We start from the raw sequence: 11698 nt of genomic DNA on the forward strand, positions 1-11698 counted from the left end.
GATTTTGCAGTGTGTTACCACTAGCGTGCTCTTGATGATGGGCGGAGGTGCAAACATCAGTGGAGGCGGGGGAAAATCTTTGTGTGATAGAGCTTGATATAGATAATAGAATATTACTCTCCCTCTTGCATGTACCACTGTTGAGATTTTAAATTGATTGCAAATTAGAAACCCAGCTAATCACAGATGATCCCAAAATTACCACACTAGGATCAAACAGATGACAGATGCCTTGAAAACACATTAGAACAGTGCTGAAATGGTTTGTGAGGTTAAGATACTTTCTTATCCTGTGCATGTGTTCATGCGTTCTTTTAGATTGAAGTAAAAATAATACACGCACAGATAAAGTGTTTTATGTTTTACAAATTGTAAAATTAATAAAGAGATTACTGAGTGCAAATACATCATCCACAATGTTTTCAGTAACCATGATTTTTTTTTATCGGAGAATTTCTGTTCAGAACCCTGACAGTGGCAACTTTGAACAAATGAGTTTTTGCCAGCCATATACTGACATACGTCATCAGGAATTTCCCACCTATTTTTTGCTTTTGCACATTCTAGTGTCATAATGTGTGTGCATATTTGTGCTTCAAGAAGACAAATGATGCAAGGGGGTAGTACTTTCTTCTTTCTCCAGTGGGGACCTATGGGACTTTACAGCATTTGTCTAAATAGTGCAACTGCCTGGACAAGTCCTTGCAATTTTCTTGGCAACATCTTCAGAAATGTTTTATCATTTTCTTCTTCCTAGGACTGAGAGTATGTGACTGATCCATTACTATAGGCCTACTCGAAGGCTTATTGAGTTCAATGTCATGCTGTTAGATAGGTGGATGTGGGATTGTGTTTTTAATCTGGCTCAACCACTTGCCTTTCAAGCAGTGAGCTGCTACTAATAGCAAGGAATTAAATGTAACCCAATCAGAAAGAACATGGGCTTTTCATACATGTTTAGTAATAACATATTTTGAACAAAAAGTATAGTTTTACCTTGCCAGGAGTAGAGTTGTACAGAGAATGATTGTCTTCTAAGCTATAATGTGTTGTATGAACCCAGGTAATTATATTCAACAAAATACAGTTAACACATTTATGACAATAAAGTGCTTTTCATATATGCTTAGTAATGAAAAGCAAATGGGAGGCTGGAGGGCCATCTCATTGTCTGGATGGAAGGTTTATGTAAATATGCAGCTGTAATACATCCCATGCAATTAAGTGGATTGCAGACTTAACATCATGATAATATAATGTTCATGATAATGTCATGAACTTTGCATACATCTTTGTCATGATGACATATTTTCTTCTTTAACGTTTGTCAGTAAGCTCATGGAAAAGGACCATTATTTTGATTGCCTAATAAAAAGAACTATATTGCCCATAATGTAAAAATGTTTGCTGGTAATTCCAGAAGGTAGAATATTTTCTAATAGTGATATTTGATGTTTTTCCTGTTTCTCTTTACTTTGTGAAGATTTGTCTGGGGAGCTCTCCCAACTATTTCTACTGACTTTAAAGGGGTAAAATATATTGAGGTCTGCATCTAGATGCTAAGTTCTAAGCGCAAATTCTATTACATTAGGTCTTGTTCACACATTATGCCTGTCCCAAATCCCAGGCCAGTTGATAAGCGCAAGGCCTCAAATGCAAAAAATGATTAGCAGATAATGATTATCCAGATTTCCAGCCAGCTGCATTTGTCAATAAAGCCAGATTAAAACAAAATGATCAGAGAGAGGTTTTTGTTTTTTAATTTTCTGCTTGGGTATAACAAAAGGAAAAATGGGAGGCTCCTCTTTTGTCACAGCTCAGATGGAGACAATCAGATGTAGGAATGAGGAACCAGATGATTCTTGTTCAGAACAATGGAAGAAAATACTACCTCCAGATCTCCCTTAGGATGGCTGACCTAGAAACTCCCCAGCCCTATTCAGGGGGTACCAAAACACCTGCTTCACCCACACATACCTGCCTGTAGGAAAGCAACAGTAACTAGTAAGAGAAATAGTAGGGCTTATAGCCATTATAGACTTTTTACGTGAAACAGAAAAAAAATGGATGATTTATGATTTTGATTAGACAGGATAGATTATAGAAAAAATTGAGTTATGTTGTAACCATAGAGCAAGAGGTAGATTTATAATTGTACTTATAACTGCTGTAAAAAAACCCGGAAGGTACTTCTTTGTATTTTCTTTCTTTGCTTTTGCACTTTCAGCTCTTTGATCTTTTTCTTTCTCTTTTTCTTACTTTATACTAGTTTCTATTCATTTTTTATCTTACTTTAAAGTTTTAATAAAATTATATTTTTAATTTTTTAAATTAAATTAAATAATTACTATTATTTAAATAGTAGGGCTATGATGTCCTATTCATGGAATGCTTTCCTCAGGTCTTTTCTCAGCCAGCTGAATTTGGTTTTAATCTTTCCTTCTGTTTATTTCTGCTGCTTTGTTAATTTAATTCAGATTATTTTGTTGTGATTATTTTATTGTTTTAATTAACAAAGGGATTCAGACAGTGGAGCAGAGTTAACGAAATTCACACTCAGGTCATGGAACTCATTGCGGCCACTAAATCTCCTCTTCAATCCTGTCCTTTGGCTGTAGCAGAGTATCCAGGATGAGCACATATTCACAACGGCAAAACTATTCTTAAAAGAGTCCTAGAGATGCACAAGCTCAGTGAATTCAGCTGGCCTTCATTTTGGCCAAGTGCTAAAGCTTGTCCTGTGGCCATAGTTGGTTGTGCAAAAGGATCCTTAAGTAGCTGGTTTGCTTTATTAAAAGAACTGGAAAATATTCTCTCCTCCAATCTATGCAAACCTATCGAAACACAACTCTGTCAGGTCTTAGGGTAAAATAAAAATTGACTCATGATTGAGTTTATTAAGCTGGAAGAGACAGAGGATTTAAGTGCTTTAATTGGAACAGTTATTAAAATGTACACTTTTATAGGATTACATCTAAAAATGCTAATAGGTGAGGTCAAAATACCAAGTATTTTTTAGTCTGTAGGGCTTGACTTTTTATTGCTTTTTAAAAACTGTGTATGATCTAGCAAAAAAGCCAGTTCTTGCAGGTGCTCTGGAAGCCAGGCTTTCTGGCTTAAATTTAATGGCAGAAGTGGCCAGACAAATTGTGCTAATATTTCATCCCTTGCACTTCTATTAAAAAAACTGTTCACATAGTTTCATCAGGCTCATTGGCAAACAACTACTCATTACTTAAAAAGAAATGATTTCCCCCACCCCCATCCATCAAAACATTAATCAGCTTTGCGGATTCCCCTACTAGAATTTGCTGAGTTGCAATATATTTTCTGAGGTACATTCATTTTAATTAATTCATGTTGATTTTGCTTATGATGAGAGATGAAAGCAGATAATAAGCCATGGGGGGAAAATGAATTACTTATAGACAAACTTTCAATTAAGGTCCCATTTGAATTACAGAGCCTTTGTTTTGCTCAATTTTTTTATTTTTCAAGCTGCCATTCCTTATTTCTCAAAATACAAATATTTAGTATCCTATGACCGATGTGGCCTTGAATTACAAATTACCTACCCAAATTTACTATTCTAAGGATGGACCTGTCATGCATGACACACCTGTATCCACATCATTTCCTCTCCTCTTCTGCTCTGCATGATCTCAACTGCTTTTGAGGTCAAGCACACATAAACTGAATAAATAAAACATCTGCACTGAACAGACAGGCTGGTCTCCATTTGCTCATAACTGGTGAAAAGGGGAAGGAAAAGTCCATTGGTTGTTCAATTCTGTGCTATATATATGTATTTAGAAGTAAGGCCCAGTGAATTTACTTCTCAGTAGATAAGCACAATATTGCATCCTATGTAATAATGCTGCTATTGGGACATTGGAATTAAGTAGGACTACACCAGAGCCCAGGTGAGTTTTGGATGAGCAGAGGTGGTCTCTGTGATGATGCTGTGGTCTGCGGGATTACATTTTTACCATAGTTCAAAGAGAGGAGAAAGATTCATGAATCTTCAACAGATTTGTTGAGCTTTTATAGCAAGAAGTAGTCCTCTTCACATATCTAATGATGCACATCTTTGTTTGTAAAAGTTTGTTCTATCGTATATTTATTCAATTATGAGCCTTTTCATTTTCTTCTCTAGAACAGACAAACAGGGCAACATTACTAGAATTTCAACCATGATAAAGACACATGTGATTATGGTTGCAAAAAAATGTGACTTAAGCAACTTTACTTGGAAATAATTTGCCCAAATTTATCTGAAATCATCAGGACTTGATTCCCAACAAATGTGACAAGGAATGAAGTATAAAATTGTGATCCAAACACAATTATATCAAAGCAGGACCCATTCAATCCAAGGAATCTGACTTCCAAGTCAACTTGGCCAAAACACAGATGATGTCAAGTACATAAAATACCATAAACATTCCTTTCAAGTCATCTTGAATAGAGGAAAATAATGTGGAACTGCAAGATTTGGTGTAAAAGAGCTTCAAGAATGACTGGTTCTCCAAGCTGGTGATGTTAGACTGATGGAATCAAAAGACTACCTTACTTGTCCACAGGCTACCGGGCACCCACCTGTACTTATATATCTTCTCTTATAGCTTTAGCTATGATTCTTTCCCAAAGCTTAGGCAGTCTCATTTGGCAACCCATCATCATCATCATCATCATCTGTCACTGCTATTCTGCTTTGTGAAGAATATTTAGAAAAAAATTTTTTTTAACTCTTAGGGTCTTACAAAGTCATTGTTCCAACAGCATTGCTCTCCTGGAATTATTTACGCACCATGTTGCATTATTTTCAGTGAGGTGCAGGTACGCCCTTAGCTTTGTCGAAGTGGGTGCCACATGGATACAGGTTTCCTCAAGGTGGCCAACATTTGATTCCAATGAGTGATGCCCATGCCTCCTGCAGCCGGGCCTATGACAACATGGCCAATATTTTCAGCTCTCCCATCTTCACAGCATTCTGCGACAGTCACCCGAAGAGACAGTTCCTGTAAAGTCATAAATTAGGATTAGCAATATTGATGGCACAAAGTACACTGGAATTGTGGTACCTTCAACTGACAAACTACACTCAATTATGTAGATTAGTTTAAATAAAACAATGCAATTAGAAGGTTGAATAGAAATTTGGGGCACTTGCCCAAAGTCATGAGGTTTGCCCATCTTACCCTTTGCAAAAGCTCTGCAATGCTGGCCTAGTGTTCTCACTCCTGTGCTCCATCATCCTGTTGACACAAAAAACAGCAGCCAACAGACACCCCACCTCATTCTCTCCTTGTTTGCTTTTTGTGATGAGGGGGAAAAAGGTAAAAAGACCAAGTTGGCCACTGTATAAGGGGAGTGGCAAAGCCATCCCTCAGAGCAACTGGGCAGGATGGAGAAGACACCAGTGTGTTTTGAGGGCAGGAGGCAGGGAGGAATTCCAGGAAGCCGGTGTTGAGATTTCCCACCAATGGGACGTGACCTGCCCTGCAGCTCCAAAGGAAATGCTGAAAAACCATCTTCACAATGTTTCTTTTGGCACAGAAGTTGCACAGCTCATACTTCAGCTTTTCAAGAGCCCTGAAAGCCCCACAACATCATAGGAAAATGTGGTACTCAGTACGTTTAGCCTAAAGAAGAGAAGGCTGACGGAAGGCATAATAGCAGCTTCCCAATGCAGCACTTGAAGGGCTATCGCAGGGAAGAGGGTGTGGATTTATTCTTCACAGTGCCTGAAGACAGGACAAGAACTAGTTGGAGGAAGCTTTCAGGAGATCCAAACTCAAAATAAGGAGTAATTTTGTGACTATGAGAGCTACTGAGCAGTGAAACAGCCAGTTCAACTCATGTAACTGCAACCCCTATAAACAGAGACAGAAAGTGCAGCAAAATTTCCTCAATTGGATGTTCTGAACAGTTTGGAGCTATTCTGCTGATAATGGACTAGCAAAGCCAATGGTTGTAATTAGGAATTATGGGAAGTCAACACTTTTGCATGGCATCTATTTAGAGAAAACTGGCACAGAACATGAGGTATAATTCAGTTCGTTATTCTTTCAAGATTATCTGAGACATTTTAGGATTTTAGGATATGACTCTGCATTAGAAATTTGTATGTCCTCTTATAATCAAGTCTCATTGAAACTTGAATTTATCTATACATCTGTGTGTCTGTCCATCTGTCTGCATGCCTGCCGACCTGCCTGCCTGCCAGCCTTTTATGTGCAATTTCAGATTGTAACTTCTTGGCAATTATAACTAATTCAGATTAAAATTGATTATCTGCCATCAAGTCATTTTCAACTTCTAGCAACCACACAGATAGGTTAAAATTACAGAGCAAGTAATGCAACTCTCCAAGTTTCAAACTAGAAAGCTCCAAATAATAAACACATCATGGTGTATCAAAAGTTAAAGAACATTAGGATATTGTTTTCTATATTCTGGATGTAATGACACAAATCATAAGTTCTTTAAGATTGTATCAACCAAGAAACACACTGTTTCTTATTAGAATGTAATGAGCTGGGAGAATAACCTTGGGAGACAGAAGGAAGAGCTGCAGCCTACACAACAGTCTGATAAGAGAGATCCAACTCCAAAGGAGGGATGGGAGTGGAGAAAGCATCTCAGAAGAGACCCTCCCTAGTTCTCTGGAAAATAAAGGCAGGGGAGGGGGAAGTGCTTTCAGACTTGCAAAATTCTGTTACAGCAGTCTTACAATAAAGGTAGTATTAGTATTCATGGATTTGGTTTCCTCTCTGGACTATCTCGAAGGACTGTCAAAGAATGACAAAATTTGCCTGCAGAAGCAGTAACCAGGGTGTCTACAGGGGGATCCAAAGGGTCAAGATGGTGGCCACGACCACATGGTCAAAGCCCCATCCCTTTTTTAGATGCAGTGTATGTGTGACTTTGATTGCACAGTTGGTCACCATCTTCATTTTCTGACCTTTCCACAGATAGCCTTGGCAGTAACTTAAACATTAAGCTTCTTACAGAGAGATATTTCATATGCCTGAGTAAAAACAACAACTTAGATAACAATAAACAATGGATATGGTTTCGTTATATGTATAAAGCCCAATTTTCTGTTTTGTCCTAAGCTATTCTGAAAAGCCAGCAACCATGCAGTGGAAAATGAACTGCACAGTCTATGATCTTGCACCACAGAGGTCCATCAAGACGAAGGGAAAGAGCCATGCTTAGCATCTTATCAGAAGCCACTGCTGTTGTACAGGGATAGCATACACTTTTTAAAAAGCAATCAAACCAATTAAAATTGGTTTGGTGTTTTTTTATCCTGAATCTGACCACTCCATTCAAGAGCCAAGTTCAACTTTTATCTTCCCAAAAGATTGCTCACTGTGATTTAAATAAAGCCCTCAATCTACAGTCTTGGTTTCTGTGTTTTGGGGGAAGTTGAAGATATGTCAGGAATAGAAGGGGCAGAAAGGAAAGAAAAGAAGGGAAAGGCTGATATGGAACAAGGCATTTGACACTGAAGATGTGCTGGGCTTGAAAAACTTCATGGGAGAAATAAAAGGCATTCATCTGAACAGGTCAAGTTTTAGCAGCTTCATTTGAAGATTATTCTTTTAGATAGGGTACATTAGATTCCAGCACAAAAGCTTTTGAATGACTGAAAAGCAAATGGAATTATATATTCAGTCTACCAAGTGACATGGTGATTCCATTCACATCTCCCATGTCAGCTTTCTTCCCTCAGGATTTAATTTGAAAGCCTCTGCCTTCATGCCAAATCCTTTAAGGCAGAATCTATTTTCCCATCAAGAAAAACTTGTGAAATCACCAGGACTCAACCAAGACTACAGATGTCTGCAGAAGTGAATGCTATACATCTATTCTTTTTTAGTTTATTTACTTTTGCTAAATAAAATTTTTGTCTGGATTTACTACAATCCCCTCATTTGCACACTGCAGCGGGCTGCCTTTAATTTTAGTCTGTGGTGCCTGCAAAACCTAGATTCAGTCCGTATGATCACTGACACAAGCAGGGGGTTCAGCATGGGGTACAGGATAAATTGCCCTGTACTCACATCTGCATGGCCCCAAATGGGTCCATGAATTGGTTCTTGACAAAACTACTTCTCAACTATTTACAGACTTCCAAAGTACGGTTTTTGAAATGAAATTAAAAAATAATTGAACCCAATTAACTTTTTATCATTTCTGCTACATTTTGTAGTTGAGCATTTTGTTCCAATGATCGGGCTTTAATTGCTAAGAAAGCACAGTGATGTACTATAAGGCATCAGCTAACCCAGTGGATGGGACAGACTATTTTATTCTACTCTTGTCCTTCAAACCCTGGAGCAGACACAGAGGAGCCACAATTCCAAGTTCTGAGGCCAATGACAATGGTTCTGTTTAAGCAGTCTGTGGCTGATGTAAGTCTAGCATGGTGTGCTTACACGTAAGATAGTTATATTGACATGCCAAAAATTAACTTATGATCACACATCTCTTCACCTGACTTAGCATAAGCTGAAACGGTTGCAAGAGGAGAAAATGCACAGCTGTACATGCACAGGAGAGCAAGTAAAAGGTCTCAAATTCAATCCCTGGCATCTCCAGCTAAAAGCATCTCAAGCAGTAGGGCTGGGAAAAAGTGACTGCTTGAGTCACTGCTGACAATACTGACTGTAATGACTCAGGATGAGCTCATTTGTACTTTCACATGCAAATGTGAACCAGCCACACAGATCAATATAAATCCAGCTAGACTCTAGTAGATAATCCGATCATTATAGATAAGGGCAAGAAGGAATGTGTATCCTTCAACACCACCTGCACAGCAGCACCAAAGGTCCCAGCAATGCTTGGGCTACAGAGATGGATGCCCTAACCACCAGCGAGTTGCTGCACTGCACATGCTTGAGGCCTGTGCCTATAGCAGGGTAGTGGTTCTTTGGAGGGCACCATGTGCATCATTTGAACCCAAGGGCTCTTACCTGCAGGACAATTGCTGGCACTGAAAAAATCATGGCCTCGTTAAACACTGGATTTGTATCATCTCTCTTTATTGCAGTTTTTTTCTTGCTGATCTTCCTTCCATCTTGCAGCAAGTATACTTTGACAAAAGGATCTGAAGGGAGAAGAAGAGATCCATGGGTTCCAAGGAAATGGCTTTGGCCGTGCTGATTTTATCTTTGAAATTCTGCACAACTTCAATGGGTGCGGTTTCTGCTACTATGTACTACCTCTGTCCTTTTTTCTCTGGACATCAAGGACAGATAGAAAATATACTACCCCATGGTGAAAAATCACACACTGATTTTAAAGCATTGTGATCACTTAGACTCTTCAGGGCAGAGTGGGCTAACTTCTACATGCATGCTTGCTGACCATAACCAAGAGAAATCCAATTAATTAAAACTGGAAACTAACTGATCATTTCTTAATTCCTTCAAAGACAATAACCTCCTACAGATTTTCAATTTCTACTAATGGCTATTTAAGTAGCTTGATGCTTAGAGAGACATTCCAGAATATTCAATGGCTGTCCTGCTATGATCACTTTCTGGAAAAGACCACAGAAACTTGGCAACACAAAGCGAATGTCTGCATCCCTCTGCCAATCTCCATCTTTTCTGCCTTGAATCTTACAGTATTGGAAAAATCAATGATAAATCTATAATTTAGATTTAACAAATGTTAAAAGTTAAAGCCATGGAGGGGCATGATTTTTCTATTCTACCTGATGACTGAGATGGGAGAAATGAGATTTTCAGCCACTGTGTTTGTTCCCTTTGACCCTATGAATCTGCTTTGGAGAACTGAGGCACAGTTGCTCAGCACTCTGCCCCAAAGCTTTTACTGAGTGGTTATAATGGATTTCAATCTCCGAATTTGGGTGGCAGATGTGGATTATTCACTGCATTTAGAAATAAAATCATTTACTAATAGCACAGAGAAACTGGAATTCTACTCATAAGCAATGTAAGTAGGAACTTCACTTAATTATTCATTTTTCTCAAGATAAAGACAAAAGCTTTCTCCTCTTTGTGATGTATTAAATCGGTACTGGTTAGTTAAAAATCAATACATACCTTCCTAAAAGTTTTCGTTCCTGTAATTTCTGGTTTTAATAGGGCAATCTGAACTTTACAAAGTCTAACAAAGGTCAGTCAGTCCACCAGTTAGTAATAAATGACTTTTTCCATATTTCAGATACGTATTGTATTGCAAAGTTTTATCACGATTTATATGAGTCGCAATTTCTGGAAATATTTTTAATATTCAAATGCCATTTCACCAGACTGCAGCATATAGAAAGAATCAGTTTTACTGAGACAAGGGTACTGCTTTCCTATAGCTCTATCTCTACTGTTTTGTTATTTGCTAACATTGTGGATGTCATAGTATAGAAGTCCCTAGAAACACATTATTGCTTCTTGTCACCTCCAAAATAATTAAAATAACCAAAAAAATCTTGATTTTAATATTTGTATAACATACCAAAACATACCTGAGATTACAGGACAGGCCCTTTAAGAACATGATGTAGTCAGACACTTTTGATGTGTTACTTGCTTGGCTAAGAGCTATGAATGAACCCATCAGGGTTCACCTTTCATTTGTTGTATGCAACTGACAGTGCTAATTTGAGGTACAAGGTATTTGTGAAACACTGCAAGATGAGACCCTGGTCTTGGATGCCCAGAAGAGAATTTTTGGCTTTGGCAAGATTGCAAGTACCAAAACATGGAGCGTGAATACAGTTCAGGCTTTCAAATTAACTAATCAAGCCACTGTCTGTCCCACAAGGATGAGTAGCTGGGCTGTTTTTTGCTGAGACAGGGGCTTCATTGGACAATTATCAGTGGGGAAAAAGAAACTAGCTTAGCAATCCTCCCACTCCATCCAAATTGCTCCATACCCCAACTCTACAGTATCTGAAAAGAATGTAAATATCTGGAGATAACATTCCTGTATCTCTTTCAAAATGTGCAACATGGTCCTCAGGATTCTGTGAGACAACAGTGTAGCAGAGCTTATCATATTTTTACACAGATCTTTATAATACAGAGAATGTATTACAGACCATTAGTATGTGTGTCAGTTTTTCAACTTCCTGGTTTTGTAGGAGAACAAAATTAATCCTTAAAGAAAATATGATAAAATAGATTACAATACATTATTATTCAAACTCTTCTACTCAACTTGCAAGAGAACCAGATTGTAGTCTCAGCCATTGTTCATCCGTTCACTGAACGCTGAAGCATCATGTTTATAATTTATCCAGCATTGAAGGGGAGGTGGAAGAGGGGTCCTACTGACCTGCTGTCATTTTTCCATTGGTCCTCACAAGATTCTTGGCTTTCACCACAACCACAGTCAGTCGCTCTGCTGTGGGTAAATAGCTAAGACACAGCAGGATTTCACCCACTGAATCAGTTGCCTATAAGTAAAAAGGAGAACATTCATTACTTCATTATTCTACTAGCCTTGCAAAGGAACTAATGGCATAATCTATTTTCTTCTCTCCTGAGTCCTAGCAAGGGGAAAACATTAGAATGCCACTGAGAAAGGTGCCCTAAAATCTGAAGTTAGAAAGTTACCAAGAGGCTGAAGAAGCTCCCCTAAATGCTTCAGTTTCATCTAGTCCTTAGCAATCTATTCTGCCCAGTCCTTCTGCAACCTGACGCAACTACAGCCT

At 38.3% G+C, this 11698-nt stretch overlaps 1 protein-coding gene across 1 annotated transcript in view; it reads right to left on the reverse strand.

The window, feature by feature from the left end:
* Positions 1-3008: 3008 nt before the first annotated feature.
* The window catches only part of SYT12 (synaptotagmin 12), a 57339-nt gene continuing 48649 nt past the window's right edge, over positions 3009-11698 (reverse strand). Inside the window, exons 6-8 of the mRNA XM_007430109.3 lie at positions 11320-11440; positions 8991-9124; positions 3009-5021 (exon numbers count right to left, since the gene is read on the reverse strand). Of these exons, the coding sequence (XP_007430171.1) occupies positions 4848-5021; positions 8991-9124; positions 11320-11440 (429 nt within the window). The 3' untranslated portion in view covers positions 3009-4847. The remainder of the gene's footprint in view (positions 5022-8990; positions 9125-11319; positions 11441-11698) is intronic.

Source organism: Python bivittatus, unplaced genomic scaffold (assembly GCF_059951505.1).
Source record: "Python bivittatus isolate LINGU-HERP-01145 unplaced genomic scaffold, Pbiv_v1 ctg000480_np1212, whole genome shotgun sequence".
NCBI lineage: Eukaryota > Metazoa > Chordata > Lepidosauria > Squamata > Pythonidae > Python > Python bivittatus.